We start from the raw sequence: 24,782 nt of genomic DNA, 5'->3' as shown, positions 1-24,782 counted from the left end.
CGAAATAAGGGGAGCATTTATGCTTAGCCGCCATTAGAAGGAAATCCCAATCTTGAATAGCTTTTCACCAAGCAGCGAATGGCTTCTTCCACAAAATTTTTCTAGTGACTGTAGCCCCAGCTCACATATTTTCATATTGATGTTGTTATTCCATTTGACCCAGCAGCGTTCTTGTGCTGCTAGTTAAGATACCCCGGTGCATATCTTTTTCCGATACCCAATATACACAGCAGGGAGAGATCGATTCTTAAATGGATACATAAATTTTCTATGTTTTTGGACTCTTTAAGATTGAAATTATTGTTAAGTAGTCTTTGCAAAGAGTGTGTTGTGGATGCAGCCAAATTCTCTTTCTATGTGGTTTTAAACTCTGGTTTTAAGATTTTAGATAAATAGGTGTATGGCTTATGTGCTGATCATCCTAATAAACTTGAACTTACTTGCACATATTTGCCTTAACTGGCAATATTTTTTCCCCTTACAGGTACTTCACAAAGTTTCAGAGTTAAACTTAACAGGAGTTCAGTTCCTCTACTCAAAAAACACCTGATCATCCCATCTCCCCCACAATTCTCCCACTGTGCTCTTTAGCCCTGCAACTCAAAACACCAAAAGAGCGAAGACAGGCAAATTGTTATTAGTACTGTGTTTCCACAGGACCATCCTTTCCTATTTAACATTAAAGATCTAGTAGTGCTTTATGGTTAAAAGGGAAAATGGATGGATGGATGAAAATGTAAATGAAGCTGACTGGTAAGCATGCTTGGCTTTCATCAATCACCTATCTTTCTAGAAAACATTTTCTAAAAATGCAAGGAGGAAGCAGTCTGAAAATGTATGAGAAGGTAATGCATCTGAATTTAATTTTCAGGTTGGACCTCAGTATTCACAGAGGACCCACTCCCTGTGGATACCAAAACCTGTGGATAATTAAATCAGTGGGTTGCAGTCCAACACGGCCTCTGGACACAACCAAAACCATTCTGAGGCCCTCAGACGCAACCAGAACAAGGTTCTGGTTCGGGAAGTCCTCAGTGGGTCCTCCAGTCACTGGTACAGAACCTGCAGTAAGTCAAATTTATGTGTTCCAAATCAGAGGATACCCACTGTACTCATGTTGGTGAAGGCGTATATGGAATTATCACGAACACTACTGAAATCAGTGCAACGTAAGTTAGTCAGCACTAACCGATTTCGTTGATTTCAATGGTGCTTAAGAATTACCTAACAGGATGCTGAATTCAGACATTACCTTCAATACTTTTCAAACTAGTGCCCAACATGTTTAAGACATATGAATCTACCTACCCCCTCTGCAACTCTGCTCTGTTCCCCTCCTTTTAAAGTGGGGGGGGGGATGAGACACACAACAGGGTATTTTCAGTCACTGCACATAGGTTATGGAATTCTCGCCCCCCCTCAAGGTCCACTTGGTTGCCTTGTTCAGTTTTATGCTATGTGTTCAAGTCTTTTTTGTTCAGACATACATTTTAGTTAAGCTGAATGTCTGTTTTCAGGTGGTTCGCTTTTCTTGGCTTATTTTTTAAAATTATTCTAGTTTACTGATTATTTTCTTGATTATTGTATGTCTGTATTCCTGAATTTTATGAAAGTTGACTTGAGGGCCCCTCAAGTCAGGAGCAAAAAGGATGAGATTTTAAAAAATCTGAATGAATAAATAGAATTTGCCCTAAGATGAGCTAGGATAAACTGCCAATCTTCCAACCAAAATAAACAAATAAAATGTCTAAAATTGTAACATTTATTTCTATGTGATCTATAAGTGCACTATTCCTATAAACTTTTTAAAAATGTCATAATACCCAATCCAACTTTCTACGAGGGTCGCCCAGAAAGTAATGCACCACATTTTTTTCTTCAACAATTATTTATTGAACTCAATGAAACCTACACACAAGAAAGAATGATGTTTCTTCTACACTCCCTATTTTTCCACGTAATCTCTGTCCAGTTCTATGGCCTTCCTCCAGCGAGACACAAGGACATGTATGCCCTGTCGGTACCACTCCTTGTTCTGGTCACAAAGCCATTTCTGCACTGTGCGAATCACCTCTTCGTCATCCTCAAAATGTCTCCCGCGAATGGCATCCTTTAATGGCCCAAACAAGTGGAAGTCTGAGGGAGCTAGGTCAGGGCTGTAGGGTGGATGGGGTAACACAGTCCAACCCTGTTTAGTGATGTGTTCCGAAGTCCTCAAACTTGTGTGAGGCCGAGCGTTATCATGTTGAATCAAACATTCACCTGGGTTGTTATGGCGCCGAAGTTGCTGGAAGCGCTTCTTGAGTTTGGTTAATGTCTTCACATAAGCTTCAGAATTAATGGTGCTGCCTCTTGGCATCACATCAATGAGTATGACGACCTCACAGTCCCAAAACACAGTGATCATGACCTTGCCGGCGGAAGCAGTTGCTTTGAATTTTTTCTTCTGTGGAGATTGAGGATGACGCCATTCCATCGACTGTCGTTTTGTTTCGGGCTCAAAATGGTGAACCCAGGTTTCATCACCTGTCACAATCCTGGACAAGAACGCTTCCCCCTCATCTTCAAAATGTTTCAGCAACTCAGAAGAAATGTTTTTTCTGAGAGATTTGTGGTCCACCGCAAGACAGCGCGGAACCCATCGTGCACACACTTTTGAGTAATCAAGAGCACGGATAATTGCATCCATACTTCCTTTGCTGATTGACAGCTTCAGCGCCAACTGCCTAGTCGTTATGCGTCGGTCCTCGCGAATGAGCACATCAGCAAGCTGCGTCTTGTCAGGTGTGACAGCCATGGATGGCCGCCCCGAACGCTGCAAATCTTGGAGTTCTGCCGAACCGCCTTCTAATGGCCTCACCCTCTGTGCCCAGCGACTAACCGTACTTCTGTCGACTGCAGATTCTCCATAAACTGTACACAAACGTTTGTGAATGTTCCCAACAGTTTCTTTCTCCGCAGTGAGAAATTCAATGACGACACGCTGCTTGTAACGTACATCACTTACAGACGCCATTTCGAAACACTGCTGCAGCTACGCTATCTGTCTGAAGAAACCAAAAATTTGTGTGCGCACTCCTGAAAATTCAAATAATGTATATCTAAAGTTTCGCATTCGTACCATTACTGTAGGCTGAGAAAAAAAATGTGGTGCATTACTTTCTGGGCGACCCTCGTATTACATCCAAGATTTAGTCTTCCATCTCAGCTAAAGTCACAAAGATCCATTCAAAACACTCAAAATGTTGCACGTGTAACCTCTGTAGTGTTCCAACTAAGCACACTGAAGCAAACACACACACACACACACATGGAGAGTTCTATAAAAGCTACTACTTTACAGTAAGCAACACTCTGTGCCAAAAAAAGCAGCACACAAACTAGTAACTGATGCAAAAGGCCAATCAACCTAAATTTAGCACTGTCCAATTACAACCTAGAGACTACAATACCTACTTGACAACCCTCTACAGCAGCAATTTTCAACCTTCTTCATCTTGTGGCATACTGACAAGGCACTAAAATTGTCAAGGCACACCATCAGGTTTTTGACAATTGACCATGCTGCCAGTGGGGGGGCTCACATCCCCATTGGCCCTATGATAAATGATCTTCCCCCAAATTCCTGTGGCACACCTGTGGACCACTCATGGCACACTAGTGTGTCATGGCACAGTGGTTGAAAATGGCTGCTCTATAGCTTCAATCCTACAAGGCTTAACTGGGAGGGCATAGCACTGAGTGAGGTGGAACTTGCTTTCAACTAAATATTCACAGGAATGGGTTGCAAGACCCTATATAGATTTTACCAATTTTGCATATATACAGTTACACTACACACAAATACAGTCTACTGCTCCCCAAACTATAAATTTGAATAAGTAGTTCAGACTTCAAAACTGATCTTCCTGAAAACACCTGATTATAAAGCAGTCACTTTTTATTGTTACACCCTGAAATTCTTTTTGGGGTGAAAGGGGGTATACAAATTTAGACCACAAAACACACTCTTTTCTTTGTACCATTAGTCAGCCTTCCTAAAGCCATCTATGAAGTGACAATTTAGAGCCCAATCCTGTGCCTGGCGGCACGACTCCACGCCGTGCCTTACACAAGTGCCTTTACTTTACCGCCAAATGCATTGCGGGGCTGCTTCCCTTACCCGGGAGGAGGGGCGAAAGTCCCTTTCTCCGGAGGTGCTTCCTCCGGTAGCCCAGGGCGCGCAGGGTCTGGCAGCAGCCCTTCTCAGTGCCGCCGAGCCCGGGCACCCCAGGCAACTCAGGACAGGGCTGTTAAAATCCTACCAACATTGCCTCTCAAATTCACAAGTGCAAGAAAAAAGTGCATCTTGATGCTAACTTTGAGAACCAGTGGGTTAGAGTGTTTAACCTGGACCAGGACGACCTAGGTTCAACTCCCACTCAGTCATAAAGCATACCCTGGGGCAGTCACCACCTATTTCAGAGAACTGTTGTGAGGATAAAAGGAGGAGGGGGAGTCACATACATTTTCCTAAGTTCCTTGGAAGAAGAAATGTAAACAGTGTTGATTATATTTAATGTTACATATTTTGAAAACTGTCTAGAACTGCTGTAAGATAATTTAATGGAAGAAATAGTCACTGGTAATGAAATCAGCATGCGTCCACTCACGTTTTCAGAGCAGTAGTTCTTACTGTGAAGTACCATTCCCAAAAACAGCATGTACTATTTCTCATGAAAAACCTTTGCTTGTTTAGTCACAAAGTTATCATGATGGGATTACTAACTGCGATACCCACCAGTATCCATATTAGTTTACTTCCAGGCTGGGAAACCACATGAGATTGCATAGATGCCCAAGATCCATTATTATATATTATGACACATCAATTAAAATACAAGCAAGGCAAGTCAGAATTTCTGATGTTGTTAGGGGTTTCTGACCATCTCACAAGCCTCTGACTCAATCACTTGAGCCCGTAAACAAATCGGCGGTTGAAGATAGCTCAAGGGTTGTTATGCTGGATGCCTGTATACACACAGACCTTGGACTCTACGCATTTGAGGTCTGATTAAAAATAACCGGGTAAGTTTCTAAGAATACCCTAAAGCAGGCCATTGCTTCATCTGTTTACAATTCTTGAACAAGTTTCAAGTATCCAAACTACAGAATACTTTTGAAAGCTACAGTTCTTTCTTGGTTTCGTAAACACATTGTACATACCCTCTCCCAAAAAATTCACAGAAATATCACTGGAAGACTTGAAGTTCACCTGCTGGAGGCAGAACTAGCTACTCAGCAACTCCTACAGAACAACCTAAGCAATACAGACCAAGTGTACCACAAGACAGCAAGATACTGAGATTCTTACAGAGCAACAAATTATGCTAATATGCAAATGCCAAGAAAATTCTCTCCTATAGGGATATCACTTGATTAATGAGTTTGAAACAATTAACTAGTGAAATCTGTACACACAACATACATTCAGCTAGAACAGAATAAAAAATAGAAGTGCCAACTCTAATGCACTTATACCCTTGGTTCTCAAACTCCTTGGGAATGTGAGACCAGAAGTGTGTGTGGCAAAACAATGAGTTCCCCAGGATCATACCACTGTCAGGGACGGGAGAGTTTTTTTCTTTTTTTTTAACTTACCAGAAGCCAGCACAAGAGTCCTGGGGGGTCTGGGAAGCCCTCCACAAGGCTCCCTGCACCTCCAAACATCTAGGAAAGTACAGGCACTTCTGGTTTTTGTTGCGAAACTAGAAATGTCCCCCCTTTATAAAAGATGTTTGTAGGAGCCCTGCGAAGGACTCCCCAGAACTCCAGCACTGTCTCCTGGTAAGTGAGTCCCAGGACTACAGAGAAAAAGAAGTATTTCTCCACACAGCAAGAAATTCACTACCACAGGAAGTGGCATAGGTCATAAACAGATGCCTTTAAACATCTGTTAGAAAATTAATAAAGGACAATGGCTGCTAGTCATGATGACTATATAGAGTGGTTCTCAAACTTTCCCACCTTGCAATCCACCTTCAGTCCAGAGCTCAGCAACTCAGAAGTGCTGGCAGTGACATGAATCATCATGTCACCAAACTTCCAGGTTGCTGAGCTTTCACCTTTTTTTAAAAAAAGTGAAAAGCCCGCCTACAGAGCCTTTGCATGGTAGTCTTCAGTTCATTCTGAGCCTCATCTCATTGTGTTCTCACTGTCAAACATGTTTTCAACAGCAAGAACATGACATGATGAAGCTCAGTACTTGCCACACAAGTAAAAAAAGCTAAAGTTCAGCAACCCAGACATTTTGTTAGGGAAGGGGAGTGCATTACATTATCCACCGAAACTCAGGTCATGATGTACAGTTTGAGAAATGCTGTTATATTCTATGCCAGGTTCAGAGGTAGTATGTATTTGAGTATCAGTTACTGGGAAGCAATTGCGGGACTATTTGCTTACGTATTCCATTTTTGGGCTTCCCAAACACATCCTACTAGCCACTGTGAGAAACAGAGTATTGACCTAGCCGATCTTAGGTCTGATCCAGTAAGACTCTTCTTATACACTTGCTTACAAATAATTAGCTCTGAAGAAAACACATTCTGTTTTTAAATGAGGCATGCATCCCAGCAAACCCCACTTCAGAAAAATTAGCTCTTCCTATGTGAAAGAGACAGAGGAATGCAACTCTTTGAAGGCAACTCACCACCATGGATTTGTAAGTACTCATACCAAGAATAATTCACATCTGTAAATAAAAAAGATCTGCTACCTCCTCAATCAATTGATAACTGAACACTGCAACCTCAGATTTTTCTTTTGATTCAATTCAGTCAACAGCATTCAGGTCAATGCTTTCCTGCTCAAAAGATGTGTTAGAAAACAGTAACTTCTATCAAAGCCAATAGAAGCCGTAATTAATTAACAATTTTCCTTCAAAGTGCAATATCTAACTTTAAAAACCATGAGTAGCAAGCCTGTATTTTATGGTCTGGTTTTAAACTCCCTTTAAATACACTGAGTTTATGCACATACGTCTGTAAACAAAATTACCACCTTAATATATGTGTTTAAGTCCAAAGCAAAAGAAACCTTAATAGTTGATTACTTAAAAGCATGTATTAGGATACGTGTAGAGTTCCATATATCTGGACTTTGCCATACTTTGCCTTGTATAAACTTGTTGAATTCCAGCTCTGAGATCATCCCATATCTGGTCAAGACCAATCTGCTTAAGTCCATGTGGGTTTTGACTCCGATTTGATGACATTTTGTATTCCCTGTGATGTCTTCCAGAGCAGCAGTGAGAGATCTGGTTATTTCTCCATTAGAGGCAGAAATAAACCAACATTCCAAATTCTGTTACAATCACTCAGAGAAGATATACTTTCTGCATGAAGGTTGTTGATACTTTCTCACAATAAACCCTAAAAGGGGGGAGAGGGGAAAAGGGAAGATTATCATTTCACCAATAAATAAAGCAAACTATCACAAAGCTATAAGATTTGCTTCAACATCAGATGGAAAAGTGTCATGGAACATTTGCAAATGTGACTGTCTACAAAATTTAGAATACTTTCCACCACTCTGGAAACATTTTTGTTCTCACTGTGCAAATCACATTATCAGCTCAAGCCAGGGAAAACTGAGCAGCTAAATTTCAACCTAGTTCATCTGATTTGAAAGTTTGTGGATTGGAATTTCCTATTTCAATACTGACATATCTCATTGCATTGTATGAACCAGTCACACTAACCACATCACTAACTTCTCAGTTAACATAATGAGATGTACAACAGACCTACATTTTAGTAGTAGGTACCTTTAAGAATTACATGATAGTGCAGTGGTTCCCAAGCAAACCCATCCCAACCCATCAGGGGAACTGAAAGCAGGGCATTCCCCTTTAGGGGAGCATACCTGCTCTGATCTCATTGACAGTGCTGCAGGGATCGCAGTGTTACCACTGCCAACGGGCTTTTTTACTTATTTGGGAGGCAGTGCTGGTCTCCTGCAGGGCCCTGGAGGCTCACAGTCTGCTCTGATCTCCAGTGCAGCTTGTTTACAAAGCCCTTATCTCCTATCTAAAGCTACTTCCAGTTTTCGGGAAAAACAGGAAGTATCTTTAGATTGGAAGTAAGGGCTGTATACAGCAGCCACAGAGGAGATCAGAGGGGTCTGAGAGCCTCCAAGAGGCCAGCACTGCCCTCCAGGTAAGTAAAAAAAAGCCCCTTGGCAGCGGCAGCACTGCAATCTCTGCAGCACTCTCGCAGACCCCTTCCCTACCCACACAAACACTTACCTGGTTTCCAACAACCCTGTAAGAGTTGGGGAACCGCTGTGATAGTGCGCTTGCATCACAAGTATTTAAAGATAAAACAAAAAGAGAAAGGACAGCAACAAATAGGTGAAAAACAAGGAAGAATGAACTTTCAGGTTGGTATACCACTATTATTTATTCATACTGCACATTGTACCCAAATGTCAGTTCATGGATAGCATGTAAGAAACCAACTTTTTCCAATGAACAAATGCTTCCCAGTTTGTTCATCTACGGTTGATTTATTCCTAATGTAGGCAACCTATTTAAACCCTGACCCAATTTAAATCATTTAAAATATGAAATATCTTGAATTGAATGAGAAGGGTGATACAGTCATTTAGTACTCTGCTATTATACCAACTCACTTCTCAAGAATTACTTTGCTGCCACTACAATAAAATTAAACACTCAATTGTGGTTAATCGTCATTTAGGAAGGACCTAGTTTATTACCATACTGTGGATTCAAAGGGAAATATAGGAGCATAACATTGGCATCTTCATTCCCTTTGTAGTCAAAACCATCTTGCTAAGATAATCAGGTCTACAAATTAACACTCCTGCTAGCATGCTAGAGAGGCTAATGAAAAAAAGTGTTAAATGGTTAAAGGAAAAACAGAAGCCACAAGCAAGACAGGCTGTATGAACACCTTAAACCAGGTTAGCTGAATGTTTAACAAAAATTAGAGGGTTTTTCCTTTAAAAAATAAAAAAGCCACATATAAATACACAGTAATAAGCATGTTATCTTTTATGAAATCAGATCAATAACTATCATATACACTGCACGAGGCCTATGATCACGTAACAGTTACAATGCACTTAATAGTGCATATGCTCTGTAACTCAAAATAGTGATTTATTATATAAGCATTTCATAGCCGAGCTATACATGGATCAAACACCTTCATTTTCAAATGTGAACTCCATGTAAAGTTCATCTAAATAATTTCTTATTACACAAACAGAATGTTTCCCCAACATGTCTTGGCAATAACCACTGTCTTACCAGTGGTTTACCAGAGGCAATTTGAATTGAGAGATCAATACCAGCCTAACCTATACAAGTAAGCAATTTAAAATATCTATATCCTGTCTTTTCAGTGGTAATCCAATTAACAAAAGTGAACACAGCTTTTGCACTAAAACAAAGTACTAATAAATAAGTTTTTGATAAGTCTCACTTCAGTATTCAACAAAGTCACTCCCAGTTTGGAAATCTGCAACGCAAGGTCAAACTTTACTTTGTTCAACTTTACTTTGTTACTAGCTACCTTCCTTCTTGCCTTGCTGGCCCTGCAAAGCATTCTGGAGCACGACCTGCCTTTTCTGCCATTATTCCATTCTTTTTCAAGTACCCCTAAAGGTCCTGTTGAGTGTCCCTGGGAGTACATGAATACCAGGTTGGGAACCACTGTTTTACTGGTATGTAGTTTACAGTGCACTTACTCTGATAGTGTTTACAAAAAGGTGGTGAAGACCAGAATTTAAAAAAGAATAAAAATGTATCTTATGATCTTTTACTATGTTTTTAATAAATTAGAGACTACAGTTCTTAGGTAACAATTAGTGGTTGGTTATTTTTCAGGATCTGGCCTCGGGTAAAATCAGACAAAACTATAGTCAGACATCCCCCTAAGTTTAACCCTCAACTCATTCGAGGGTCATAGAAAATTCCATGCTTGTTGGCTCAAAACCTACCCTCGACTTATCTGTGGGGTCAACTTATAGATGAGTTTCTGTGGTAAATCCCATGCATGTTGGAGAGAAAGCTGGAAAGCTATCTGCTTCTTTCATTTTTAACCTTCCCCATAAATGCTGAACAAGTTACATGCCTCAGACTCCTTGCCCCCAAGCCGGAAGCATTTAAAAAGCTGGATAAATGCCTCGTCTCGAAGAAAAAAAAATCATTTTCTTTAAAAGCCTTCAGTGCTCTCTATGGACTGAAAGGAGGGGCAGGGTCTTCATTCACTCACAGGCAACTTCAGCAAACAAAAAAACTATGGGGGGGGCGCCCAGCTCTCTTGCCTTCTCATCAGCACCATGCAAGAGAAGAAAGACTTTGCCTCTCCCACCAGTTTTCTGTGCTCACTAAAGAGGAAAAGTCTCTCATTTGCAAGTTACTGCAGAAGGTAAGCAATAAACAGGCAGTTGCCCTTCCCACATCTCCCTGTGTTCTCCAAAGCTGTGTGCAACAGAGATCCTTCTCACTTCACCTCTCCAGAAAGTACTGTAAAACTGAGAGGGGTGGGGTGTTCCCTCATGTGCAGGAATGACAAAAAAGGGAGGGAGAGAGTGCTGGCTGGTATTTTGCAGCATCTTGCAAGCCAGAGAAGATTTTTGTCTCTCCCGGACTCACACATATAGAAGGGAAGGAAAATTAAAGCTAGCTTGCAAGTTGCTGCAGAGAAGGCAAGAAATAAGTAGTGTCTCAATGTCTTTAAAAACACCCTGGAACTAAGATCCTACATCTACACCAACAATCCTCAACCTTTTCCAGCTCACTGAAAAAGTGACACTGACAAGTCACTAAAATTGTGGAGACACACCAGTTTTTTAAAAAAATTACATTAAATTACTACATTACAGTTAACAAGTAATTAAAATAATAATTAAATTATTAAATATGATTGAATCATTACATTACATTAAATTCAGAACAAGCTGAAATCAAACTTCTCTGAACTTGAGTAGATCATTCTCATAGTTACCTTGAGGAACTTTATAATTGGCCAGGGAAGAGGGAAGTGTATGGGTTTTCTGGAAAGGATGAAACATGTTTAGAAACAGGATGGTTAAATTTTTTATCAGAAATGCCAGGACATGTTGGCAAAGAGGTCCAACTGAGCACATGGTGTATTGGTGAAATGTGGAGTGAGGCAATGAGGTGGCACAATCACAACAAGGTTTGGGATCCAACTGGGAGCGGGGGAGGGGGGAGGAGAGAGAGAATGCAAAGCAAAGGACTCCAGACCTTTGGAAAGTGGGGAGGATGGGAAGAGGTGTTAACTGAAAATATTAGGATGGGGGAAGGAATGAGTTGTGTGTGAGGGAATAGGGTGGGGGAGAAGAGGAGACAGATGTGCCAATTACCTGCTTGTGTATGTGAGAAAAAGAGTGCAAATAATGCCCTTAACGTAAGGGACAAAAAGTGCCTTGTCAGCGAAGGCAACACAAGGAAGGTTACTTTTGGGGCACTGCAGTCAGACAAGCCATGGCAAGGAAAAGGGACTCTCAAGGACCCTTTTCAGTCAGTCAGTCCTTCAGTCGGTGGCCCTGCGCACTCCCACTGCTTGCTTGCTTATTACCTGGCTACCCACTTTGTCTCATTTGTTTGCTCTCAACCACAGAGCAGTTCCCACCCAGAATTCATTTGAGCTTCTCTGGCTACCCAATCAGTGTGCAGGGCAGGCAACAGCCGCCTCCTACAGAAGCTTCAAAGAAACTGCTTCCAGATGCTTCTTCAAAGCACGCTGCTACTCCCCAGCAGCTGCTGCCATCTCCTCTGGTCCCACCACATACCTGAAGCCCATTCGTGGCACAATGGTTGACTGCTGCTCTACACCTGTAGCAAGCCCACAAAGACGGAGAAGTGGGATCTTGCCTTCCGAGGATAACAGAAGCGTAGGTAAAATGGCTGGATTTGCCCCCCCCAATCCATTTATCTTTTTTATGTCTAGCAGGCACAGAAGGATCTCTCACAAGGGGCCAGAGGCACTTGCTCCAGCCAAACAAAATTGTTATTGCCAGTGCATACCTTCCTTTCCTAAAACAGGGATATTTACATTGCACATGTATAGCCCTTCCGCCCATGTGTATGTCAACAGATGCAAATATTGCCTAGCTAGGCTAGGCAACTCTTTTCCTTTGATCTAGTAAAGCTAGGTGGGTCCCAACAGAATGTTATTTTAATAAGTGGGTTCCAGTGCAAAAAATGTTTGAGAACCTCTGTCTTACAGCATTCGTACAAAAACAAATTCCTCTCCCTTGGTCAGAATGCAAAACTAAAATCTGCAGAAAGTCATTACAGCTACAACCAGAGCCTCAAATCTATTAACTCTGGTCTAAAGCTTTCACAACACCCATTTTGCACATGGAACTGTGGCTGAAGGTGATAACGTAAATTCTGCTTCAACAGTCCAAAGGACAAACATGCCCTACCCTCATACAACTTCCTCCTCTGAAGTATCCACAATGTTTTAACCCAATCTCTACCAAAGGCAAGATTCTTTAAATGTCTGACAATAAAAAACATGATCTATTAATTTTTATATTTACTTGTAATTTCAAATATAGATCTAACTCAGCCATTTTCAACCTTTTTCAGTTCACGGCACTAAAGTTGTCAAGGCACACTACTAGTTTTTAATTACATTATTATGTTACAATATAACTAAGGGCACAAGCCTAACCAGGTCTACTCAGAAGTAAGTCCTATTTTGTTCAATGGGGCTTACTCACAGGAAAGTGTGGTTAGGATTGCAGCCTTAGATCATTACATGAAAATGAAAGAAATTCCCAAGAACCTTGGAGAGGGAGGTGTATGTGGTTTCTGGAAAGGAAGAACAATGTTTTGAAGCAGGTCTATTCAAACTGTTATCAACTGATGTGCTCCGATACGCCAGAAGGTGCTGGCAAAGAGAGATGAGACTGAGCATACTGGAGAAACGGGGGAGGGGGGGTGAGGAGCAGTATGGAGATGTGGCTGAAACAAGTGCAGGATTCACTGGGGTGGGGGGGGAGAGAGAAAGAGAATGGGAAACAACTGCTTTTGAACTTTGGAAGGTGGGGAAGAGAGGGGAGGGGCAGAAAGAGAGGGGTTAACTGCAGTTATGATGGGGGGATGTGTGTGCAGGAGGGGAGGAGGTAGGGTAGGGGGGAAGAAAAGCATCACTTGCCTGCTTATGTATTGAAGAAAGAGCACAACCAAGCCTCTGTATGTCTACTCAGAAGTAAGCCCCATTATAGTCAATGGGGTTTACTACTAGGTAAGTGTGGATCGGATTGTGGCCCAGCACCCTTCCTGCCAAAACCTTGCCAGGGAGGCAACACAGGCAGGGTCACTTTGGGGCATTGCTGGCAAGGAAAAGGGTCTCTCCAGGATCCTTTCCAGCCAGCTGCTTCTGGCTCCGTCCCCGCTTCCACCTTCAGGTTCGCTCTCGCCCTCACTCCCTCCATGTTCCCGCCCGCCGGGAGCTCTTCCTCTGGTTGCCTGCCCAATCAGCATGTGGGGCAGGCACCAGCAACAGCAGGAGCGTCCAAGCCCCTGCGCAGCTGCCCCTTTTTCTCCTGCTGCTGTGCCAGGCTCCAAGCAGCCGCTTCTCCCGCATGCACAGCCGCCGCCCAACTCCTTGGCCCCGTGGCACACCAGTGTTCCGCGGCACAGAGGTTGAAAACCGCTGATCTAACTATTTAAAGCATATTATTAACATAGCACTGGAAATTAAATGAGGAATTAATGTAGCTGAACTTAGATCACAGCTTCAACTCAACAACTCACAGGACCAGGTTCAAGACGGTGACACCAATCCAGAGAATGTTAGTCGTGCTCCAATTCTATCGCTATCAATGGGATATGAGCAACAAACATTCTCCAAATTAGGGCAATGTTGATAAAAACAGTCCCTCTACTAGATACATATTAGAAAAATGTTCCTCTGAGGTTCTGATATTGTCATCTACATTTTAGAAAGTCAGTTTGAAACCCAGTATAGTAGAGCAACCTGCTGATTTTATACTTGGCTGTAGAAAAGATAGAGATTTTAAAATATCAAAATACTAATCACATTTGTGAGCCCAAATCCTCCTAACTCAGGTAATCAAGGCACAGGTCAATCAAGACCCTAACACAGCGGTATTCAAACTAGGGCGTCCAGCCTGTGGGGCAGGCTTAAGGGGCAGGGGCAGCCAGGAGAAAGGCAGCAGCACGATCCTGGGGCTGCAGGGGCTTGGGTGCACTTGCCCAAGCCTCCTGCAGCCTCCCGGGGGTACGGGGAGCCCTGCGCAACCTTCGGCAGGGCTCCCCAGGTCAGGAAAAGCTAAAGCGGAGCGATCGCGCCCTGCTCCGCAAAACCAGAAGCAGAGCACAATCGCTCTGCTTTCCCTTCTGACGGGGCTGCAGGGACTGGGATGCACTCACCAGTCCCTGCAGCAGCCATCCCTGTATGCCGGGAGCCCTGCGCGAGCACCTGCAGGGCTCCCCAGGTCAGGGAAAGGGAGAGTGGGGCAATCGTGCTCCGCTTCCGCTTTTGATCCTGAGGATCGCATTGCTGCCTTCCCCCCGACCCCGCAAAGACTTACTGCGGGTTTTAAACTCCAAGAGAGTTTGAAAACCGCAGCCCTACCACATCATCCTATGAACAGAGGCTAGCAAGTTGGTTATTGACTGGTAATTTGAAGGTCTTAGATGCTCAAATGCTGAATTCCTTTATTATCCTTGGACATACAAATCATTTGCAAGATACAATGTCCACTCACACAAAAGGCAGCATAGTTTAAGTTATTTCATTTGTATCTTATTCTTACTTCAAGATCCTGAGAGTAGCATTTTAGCTGCCCAACAGTCCTGTAAAAATAAGCTAGACAGGGATAGGAACTTGTAGACTGCCACCCTCTGAGCACCCACAGCTGAATGGGATCTGAATCTTGGTTTTTTGTGCCCAAGCCTGACATGCTAGCCACTCCACCAAGCTGGCCCCAAGACATCCAACATGACACACACCCCTTAACTCCCAGATATCAAATTCCTTTTACAGAATGGTATGGTTAACATTATCCTTTCTAAAAATAAAGTTAAAAATACACTGAATTCTCAAATGTTATTTAAATAAAGCTTAGATTTTCAACTACTGCAGAATAAGACACATGCAAACAGAAACTTGAGTTCTAATGTAGTATAAAGGACAGAATGCTGTATTAGGACTCAAGAGAAGAGGGTTCAGTAAAACCCTGTTCATGAATGAATTTACTGGATGTTCTTGAGTTAATAGCCACTAATTCTCTGCCTCAGCCCTTTAGCTATACAAGCCACTACTTCTCAGACTCATTTCAGCAACTTAACTTACAGGGTTGTTACAAGGAAGAACAAAACTACAAAACTTTGCATCACTATTATTCACCTCATTTCATTTCTGCTGTCTTCCCCAGTCCTGAAGGCTGCCTCTGCCTGCTACAAATACCACATTCTACCACCGTGTTTGGGAAAGATACCTCTGAGAGGTTGGTTTCTTCCTTATTTCACCCAGTCGGCTTAGTTTTACCCCTTCCTTTCAATTAAAAAATGTACCTTCTTCTGCATATCTAGAAAATCCCCAAAGTATGTAAGGACCACAACCCTATTTGTAAGTGGCCCTGTTTTGCATATGAACTATTGATCAAACCACCTAAGTTTGCTATTAGCGTATAGATGAAGCACATAGATGCTATAACAAAATGTTGCATCTCATTAACTCACCTCCAGTTATTAAAGGGTCAACCAAGACATTTCCCTTACATAAATTGTCACACCAATACCCCATGGTTTCTGATGTCAATGAGCATGCTCAGATTGCATCAGGTTGTTGAGAGATTTTTATCTTTATTTTTCTCTTAATTTACAAGCATATTTATTTAAAAGATTTATTTAAAAGATTTATAACCCGCCTTTCCTATGCCAAAGCAAAATGTACCGTAGATCCTCGCCTATAAGACAGTCTCACAGATAAGGCAGGTTTTCAGCCAAAAATCATGGAATGTTCAATGACCCTCAGATAACTCAGGGTAAAACTTGGGGAATGGTACTTGTGAGGAGGAGTTGCAGTTTGCCCTGGAGTCTGATTGAAAGGGGGGAAAGAACCTGAGCCACACCACTGTTTTTGAAGACATTAACAAGGTTCTTATACAGTACTATGTGCCATCCCCCTCCCCAAAGAAACAGAATTGAACATTGCATAGAATTGCTAAGGAAAAAAATCCAGGTTTGAAACTGCAGAAAAGCATTTGCAGTTTTAAAAACCATGCAAAACAAATGCAGCACCAATATAAAGCAACATAAACCAGCTTACCTCAGCACAACACCCTGCTTCAATTGCTGCAGACAACTTTTTATACTGTTCACTGTTGTTTTAAGAGGCACTCCTGGGTTTGGAGTTAAGGGGCATGCACAGAATAAAACAGAGTTCCAAAAAAATGTAAACAAAGCTACATGTTTGGAAGCTGTCTGCAATCACTCAAAATATTCCTCAGATGCTTCACAGACCCTCTGCAGGCACTATTAAAGTTCCTTCAGACGTCTCCTGGCTGCCAAGATGCGCCTAAAACAGTGATGACCCCCCCCCCTCAAAGTTAACCACAGATAAGACAAGGTATCAACCTACACTTGATTAGTGGAAATTTCTCACTTTATAGGCAAGTATCTATGGTACTTCTGCATACACAGGGAGACCCCCAAACAGGCAGAAACTACTTTTGTTTGGAGTGTCCCTCTTCTGCTGGCAATCTGATAGGCGCACAGCTGATAGGCACACATCTGAGTTCACTATTAGTATATATCCAAAATATGATGCATACTATGCAGATCTATAAGTGACTACCTCAGCACAGTTCTTCAGTCACTAATACGTATCTACTCTCAACAACAAGGAAGGGAAAGAGATGTGCACAAGTAGCCCTGCTCCTATATCAGGGCTCGATAAATTTGCTTTGAATTTTGGAGTGAGATCTTCCCTCCCTCTGCCCACTGTCTCCCTGTGACATACAAGGAATCCACAACCCTTCTCCCCAAACTAAGGAGAAGTAGGATCAAAAGGCAAAATGAAAGTGTTTATGTGTTTGGGAAATGAAATATAGGTGGCACCTCAATATCTGCAAGGGATTTGGGCAGGAGGTCTGGTCTAGAGGGTTGAGCCTCCATTTGACTGAAGATAACATCCACCCAAGTAAGGGGTGGATCTTCATGTCACTTTATGATCCCATCCACCCTAGTAAGGGGCGGATCTTCATGTCACTTTATGATCCCCTTCACCCTAGTAAGGGGCGGATCTTCATGTCACTTTATGATCCCCTTCACCCTAGTAAGGGGCGGATCTTCATGTCACTTTATGATCCCATCCACCCTAGTAAGGGGCGGATCTTCATGTCACTTTATGATCCCGTTCACCCTAGTAAGGGGAGGAACTTCAGTCAGTTTATGTAAGTAAATCCCATTGTGCTTGCTCCCAGGAAAGTGTGCACAGGATTACAGCTTTCAAACCCCCCACTCAGCATCCCCCCATCGCTCATTCAACCTCTCACTGCCACAATTCCTTCACGTTTCCCCCCATGATCACGGCAAAAGCAAGCAATTGAGTGCAGCTGCTCTGTCCTCCCCAGCTTAGAGCACAATCCTGTGCGTGCAGGAAATTGGAAGTGAATTTTTTTGCCCATAAGGCCCTTTCTGAAGCCTGCAGAGGCCACGGGCGGAGAAAGACCGCCAGAGGCAACAGGAGCACAGGCAACTGGGGGGCCCACACTGAGACAGATCCATGGATATAAAATCCAGATAAACAGGCTCAACCTTCAAAGAATTTTAATAGCCAAGAACAAGAGAAATAGATAGAGAGGTGGTTCCCAAATGTTTTAGCACTAGGATCCACTTTTTAAAATGACACACTATTGGGACCCACCTACCTTTACAATACAAAAAAAAGTTTCACCTTAGCAGTTCACGCCTCTGTTTTTATCCTTTTTCCTGTAGTGTGGGGGGACTCCCTTCTGGAGTGTTTGTTGAGCTCCACGTTCATCGGATCAGGACCATCCTGGTGGCCTTGCCTTCCCCTTTGCCTGGCCTTCAATAGGAGCCAAGGCACATTTCCTTACTCACAAGTAAACCTGAACATGCAACTCAGTGTCATTTTCCATAGTGCTCAATACATTTTTCACCTTGAGGGAACACTTCTCGAGTATTTTTTGGGGCCTGCAGTATTGGATTGGGATCATTCTGGTGATGTTGCATTCTTCTTAGCCTGCCCTTTGCAATGGACTACGGCATGATTAACTACTCATGAGCAAACACAGTGTGACTCCATTTAACTTTCCATAGGGCTCAATGAACTTTCCTTCTCAACTATCAGTTTCAGTTTCATGACCCTACCAACAATCAGGTCATGACACACCAAGCGGGTCACAATACACAGTTTGAGAAACCCTGGTTTAGAAACAGATTGGGACTGCAAAAAACAGAGAGAAAAGAGTGAAAAGGTATATAAGGGACAACAAAAGGATCTTCAGGAGAAAAAACTGAGGCAAAGAAGAGGAACTGAGTTGAAAAGGCAAGCAAATAGATTATCTGGCAGCACCTGCATACCCACAACTTTCCTCCCTCCTCTGTGGGATTGAAGAAAAGGCACCAAATGGAAAATATATGACCCACCTCAGCCTCCTGAGAGAGAAGGGTGAAGGAGGAAACTGCACCAGCTGGCAGGGAGACACAGAAGCAGAGATGTAAACAGTAGCAGTAGACACGGAGAAGAAACAGTACCGGGGACCACCATAAGAGCCTCACATGGGTCTCACCCTGCCTTAGAGGCTGCATGGTTTATAAATGCCAAGGGGTGCAGCTATAATGGTGATTGGGCAGCAGTGCTCCCCCCTACAAGTAGCAGCTTGTCTAACCTTTGATGCACATAGCCTAATCTGCCCTGTCAGTTTCACAAACCACCCAAAACTGGATCGCTATCCACTGGTGGGTCCCAAACCTACACTTTGGAAACCACTGCTCTAGGATGTTACTAAGCCATCTTTTCTTTGGTGATCCTCTTGGTCTTTTTCAAGTATTTCTGACATTATATGCTTGACAAGACAAGAATTATTCATGAGCAGTATATGGCCAAATCAGCACAAAGCAGGTTTTAAAACCAGCACCGAAGGCCACTTCTCATCTGCTTAGAACCATAACTCTTTATTCCTCCATCACTGCACCACCTAACTTTCATTATTCTACGTAGCAGAATAGCTGTCTTATTTTCTGTCAAAAAATAGTAGCAAAGCTGTCTATTTTCTGTTGACCATGTTTCTTTAGAGTCCATAACTTGCAGTTCTGGTAAAGTAGGGATGTGGTTTTAAAAATTTTAAATTTTCATGCTTCTTCAGAGGTGAATTATTATACCACACTGATTTTGTTAAATTTGCACATATAGCTGTTGCCAGCTCATTCTTTTAATTAACTACAGACTTCATGATGTATCAGATATAACTGTGCTTCCTAAGTAGATAAAACTATCTATTTCTGTAATGGGTTCTCCATCAATTGTGATTTTACTGATATTAGCTAGTTTTGTTTGATTTTTTAAACTGCCACAGTCATCTTTTTGTCTGTGTTTATCTTATCTTAAAAAGTGGGTCCTGGTTCTAAAAAGTCTGTGATAAGCCTTTTATTGTGATGGAGGTACCCCATGCCTCTAATCATTTTGGTAACTCTCTTCTGCACTTTTTCAAGTTCTAAAGATGTGGCCACCAGAACTGGATGTAACACTCCATATGTGGCCTTACTAGCAATTTGTACAATGCCATAATAATATTGGTCGTTTCTCAATATCTCAACCCCTTTTTTTAATTAACCCAATTATGGAATTGGCTTACTTGGGAATAACCCAAGTATGGAATTGGCTTTCTTCACAACTGATTAATACAAGTGTCAACACTGGGTTGACACTTTCATTCAGCTGCCCACAATCAGCCCAAGATCATCTCTTTCCTGATCCATCACAGACAGCTCAGAACCCATAAGCATATATGTGAAATTTTGATTACTTGCCCCAATGTGCATCTCTTTACACTTACACTGAAGAGCATCAGCCAATTTGCTGCCAATTCCTCCAGTGTACTCAGATTCTTCTAGAGCTTCTCACAATCCATTCTAGGTTTAACCACCTGAAACAGTTTAGTTCCATCTACAAACTTGGCCATATCACTGCTTATAATTTATAAATAAATTTAAAAAATACCAGTCCCAAAACCAATCCTTGGGATAAAATGCTTTTCACCACTCTCCATTGTGAAAACTGCCCATTTACACCCACATTCTGTTCCTTGGTCTTTAACCAGTTCCTAAACCATAAGAGAACCTGTCTTCCTATTTCCTGACTGGTGTTTTCACAGGAGCCTTTGGCAAGGGACTGTCAAACATCTTCTAAAAGACCAGATACACAGTGTCAATGGGTTCACCCAGATCCACATGCCTTAGTGCAGAAGTGCAAGTTAAAAATATCCCTATAATCACAAAAAGGCATAAATTTATACAATGCTTGGGTTACCATAATGAAACTTTTACTGTATTAAACCATACTAATTTAAAATTAGTAGACAAGACTTTAAGCATATGCATAACAGCAAATACTACACTGTAATGGGTTCCACTGACTATATCTTGTATATAAAAATTATTCATGCACACTATGGTATTCCTATCACCTTCTATACAATTCACATCATATTTACTTTATATCTTGCCTTCCCTTCACACTGTGAGTGCTGCATCTCCAATTCAGTACAACACAGAATGTTGTTTTGAAAAATTTATATCTAAATGTTCTTATATTTGTATGATTTCCGATAACACCAATATACAAATATAGTCACCCTAGGATATAGAGAATAATGAAACACAAGAAAATGCGTTTCAGCAGTTCAAGCAAATCCCTTCACAAAAGTAATGAAATGCCCTTAAAGTGCAGGAAAATAATATACCTTTGGTTTTTCGTACCACGGAAACAAAAGCACTGATTATAAACAATTTTAATCTACTAGAGCAGTGTTTCTCAAACTAGGTGGGTTGTGAGCCAATTTCAGGTGGGTCCCCATTCATTTCAATATTCTAACTTTAATATATTAGAAGATGTTACTATGGTATGTGACTGCATTTGGGGAAATGTGACATCTGCAAATTTAACAGGCTATTCTGTATATGCTTTTAACAATGATAGTAAATGGAACTCACTCCTGGGTAAGTGTGGGTAGGATTGCAGCCTAGAACTGTTAAAAATTTTCCTGCTTGATGATGTCACTTCTGGTCATGACATCACTTCCAGTGGGTTCTGACAGATTCTCTTTCTAAAAAGTGGGTCCCGGTGCTAAATGTGTGAGAACCACTGTACTACAGTATATCTACACTGCTAGATTCAGATATTTACTAGCTAATTTTCATGCAATATTCTAATGCACTTAGGTTCTTCCATGTATCAAAAACTTTAAAGGACAGTTCTGCCATGAAGCTATAAAAATGAACAAACTGTTTTAGGAAAGTATATATAATTCTAACACAGCACACCTCTCACCTCACCAGCCTCTCAACTAGAAATCTTGATTAAAGTTTCTGGGAGAATAAACAAACATCAAAATCAAACATTATCTCTCAAAATATAAGGGATTAAAATATTAAATAATATTAAGGGATTAAAATAAGGCAGGGATTAAGTGAAGTGGATTATTAGCAAACATAATGGTGTTTGAGATATACTTCTTCACATAGAGATAAAACTTCTCCTGAAGAAGTGTTTTCCTCTCCTCCCTTCCCTCACACAGACCAGGTTGCCATTACAAGTGGGGACAGACAGCAAGAGGACTCGCAGCAGGGGTGCTGGCACTGTGTAGACCAGGCTACTAATAAGAGCAAAGGGAAGCTCTCCTTGAAATATTTTTAGGAGTGGCCTGTTTTGGCTAAAATACATCTGTTAACTGAGCAAGAGGCACCTTCTAAATGCCACTCATATCTAGCAGGGGGACAGCAACTGCAGCCATTCATCTCAAGGCTATCTCCCTCAGTGGCTGCTGCTGTGTTTCTCTTTGGACTGTGACCCATTTGGGTCAGAGAAGCATTTTCTTATCCTTTTGTTTCATAAACAGCTTTGAGAACTTTTTTGTTGATAAGCAATAGACAAATAATATTATTGAGAAAATTGGTCTGTCACAAGCGAGATGTATTTTAGAACCAGACTCAGAAAACAAAGGAAAAGACTTCCTGGGGCTGGCAGCAGCAGAAGGAATGGAAGAGCACACATGATGGCTAGTAGGCGAGTTGGTCACCTGAAGGGCACTAAAGGCGCAAGTGGGGCTGACAGCACCATAAAGAGGGGGTGTTAGAGGGATAACAAGTTAAGGAGAGATCACTGCAAGGGTGGAGGATGGAGAGGAGGAAGGAGGCACTCCAATGGGTACACTGGTGCACTGTCTCATCCCAGGTACTTGTCCTCTGCTCCTTCCTCACCCCCCCTCCAGGTTCTGTACCCCAAACACACGTGGAACTTAAAGAAGGCACTGCTGCTGTTATTCAAGCACCCTGAGAGCGCCTGGAGCCACGAGGCCAGCGTGAACTGGCTGCCTCCTCGCGTTCCTGCACACGACAACAACGGGCCAGCCCTGGAATGGGAGCACGGAGGTGTCAAGTGAGACGCTGCCAGAACAACACGCGCATCACCCGCGCCAGAAGCCCCGGAGAGGGAGGTCAAGGCGCGCCGCTGGGGGCCAGGAGGGGAAGGGCGGGACAAAGTGGAACCGCCATCCGAACTGGAGAGAGCGGAGCGGGCCTGCCAGGCGGGGGAGGCGATGACAAGGGCCGGGCGGGAAGGAAAGAGGAGGCGCAGGCAGGAGAAGAGGCCCGGCTCTCGCAGCCGCCACCATCATCCTTTGCAGCAGGTCTGCTGCGTGAGGGGCCTACAATGGAAGCCCGCCTTCCAATTAGAGGCGGCGGCGGCCGGGCCGTCCCTCCTCCACCGCCATCCCCGCCCGCAGCGAGGCCGGCTCCCCAGCTCGCGGCCGCGCTCGCAGCCCCCTCCCCTCGCAGCCCCGCTTGACCCGGCTCGGCCTCGCTGCGCCACAACCCGCGAGCAGGCCCGCCCGCCGTCCCTTTCTCCGGCGGGACCCTTCGTGACCTTCCCTCTCAGCCCCCCTTCCCGAACGGGGCCCGCCCGCCCGAGCCTGCCTGCCCTCCCCACGGAGCCGCACTCACCCCCACATCGCTCGTCCCCTCAGTCAGTCATCCGGGCCCGGTAGCCTCGTCCAGCCACAAAACGGACGAGCCCGCCTCTTCCGGATCCGCCGCCGTGGAGCGCGCGTCACCCGCCCCTCAACCTCGCCTCAGGAAGAAGGGGGGAGGGAGGAGGAGGAGAAGGAAGCGCAGCTCCTCCCCCTCCCGCGCGCGGCCGCCGAGTAGCCGTTACCTGCGACCGTTGGGAGGGCGCGCTCCGCTCGCGCTCTCGCGCTCTCCCGCCCCCGCCCCTTCCCCGTGGGGTTTGCAGGGGGACGGAAAGCGCGTGACTTCCCCTCACCGCTGTTTGAAATAAAGGTTGCTTCTTCACAGGTGACATCAACAGCCCACTCCTGTCCACGGTTTCCTGGGAGTAAGCCCCATTGACTCTAATGGGACTTATTTCTGAGGAGGCATGCATAGGAGTGGGCTGTAAGGCTGCACTCCTGCCCACCCCTTCCTGGGAGTAAGCCCCACTGAACACAAGAGGACTTACTTCTGCGTAGACGTGCACGGGCTGTGCCCTCAGCTCGTTTTCCCTGCATTTCAAGGCATCCTGGAAGCAGGCCCCAAATCCGCAGGAAACCAGCATGTCCACTCAGTTTCCAAGCACTCCCAGCTTCTTCATGGTGGCCATCCCCAGGCCTCAAAACCTCAGCCCAGTAGGGCTAGTCACATTAATAGCCACTCCAGGCACATTCCACTTTTGAAACAGGCTTCCATTCTTTCCAGCAGTGGTTCACATGTTAAGCACCAGGACCCACTTTTTAGAATGAAAATCTGTCAGGACCCACTGGAAGTGATGTCATGACTGGAAGTGACATCATCAAGCAGGACCGTTTTTAACCATCCTGGGCTGCACTCCTACCCACACTGACCCAGGAGCAAGTCCTATTGACTTGCATTGTTCAAGTGCAGGTCCATAACATTTCCCCAAATGCAGTCACATACCTTGGTAGCATCAGGTCTAATCTATTAAAAATAAAATACAGAAATGAATGGGATCCACCTGAAATGGGCTTGCAACCCACCTAGTGGGTCCTGACCCACAGTTTGAGAAACACTGCTGTTCAGAAAGCTGAGAGCAAGAGCCACCTTGTGCCTGACTTCAGCCGGAAGGCTGCTCCAGAATATGGGAGCTGCTACCTTAAAGGCCCTGCTCAAAAATCTGCATTTTGAGGACTGTTTTCTACTTGGAAATCCTTGCTCCAGGCACTGTCACCGTTTGTGGGGGTGATGGTGGCATAGGCAGTTAACACAATTATAAACATTTTTATTTAGAAGTAAGGCTGCAATCCTATCCATACTTACCTGGGAGTAAGCCCCATTGACTCTAATGTGACTCACTTCTGAGTAAACATGCATAGGATTGGGCTGTAAGGCTGCAATCCTAACCAGCTTTCCAGTACTGAGGTAAGGGCATTGCAGCTCCTAGGTAACTGTTTTACCTTGAGGAGGCCTCTGTGACTGCCCCCGCCCCCCCCAACTGCAGGATGCAGCA

General features: G+C 43.5%; 1 protein-coding gene across 1 annotated transcript in view; it reads right to left on the bottom strand.

Annotated features, from left to right (window-relative positions):
* Positions 1 to 23,351, bottom strand: part of CUL1 (cullin 1) — a 60,514-nt gene extending 37,163 nt beyond the window's left edge. The window contains exons 1-2 of the mRNA XM_066628043.1: positions 23,264 to 23,351; positions 7,113 to 7,409 (exon numbers count right to left, since the gene is read on the bottom strand). Of these exons, the coding sequence (XP_066484140.1) occupies positions 7,113 to 7,252 (140 nt within the window). The 5' untranslated portion in view covers positions 7,253 to 7,409; positions 23,264 to 23,351. The remainder of the gene's footprint in view (positions 1 to 7,112; positions 7,410 to 23,263) is intronic.
* Positions 23,352 to 24,782: the final 1,431 nt, after the last annotated feature.

The sequence above is a fragment of the Tiliqua scincoides genome, chromosome 5 (assembly GCF_035046505.1).
Source record: "Tiliqua scincoides isolate rTilSci1 chromosome 5, rTilSci1.hap2, whole genome shotgun sequence".
In the NCBI taxonomy this organism is placed as follows: Eukaryota; Metazoa; Chordata; class Lepidosauria; order Squamata; family Scincidae; genus Tiliqua; species Tiliqua scincoides.
The sequence above is the reverse complement of the archived record's forward strand: the minus strand, read 5'-3'. Positions and strand labels throughout refer to the sequence as shown.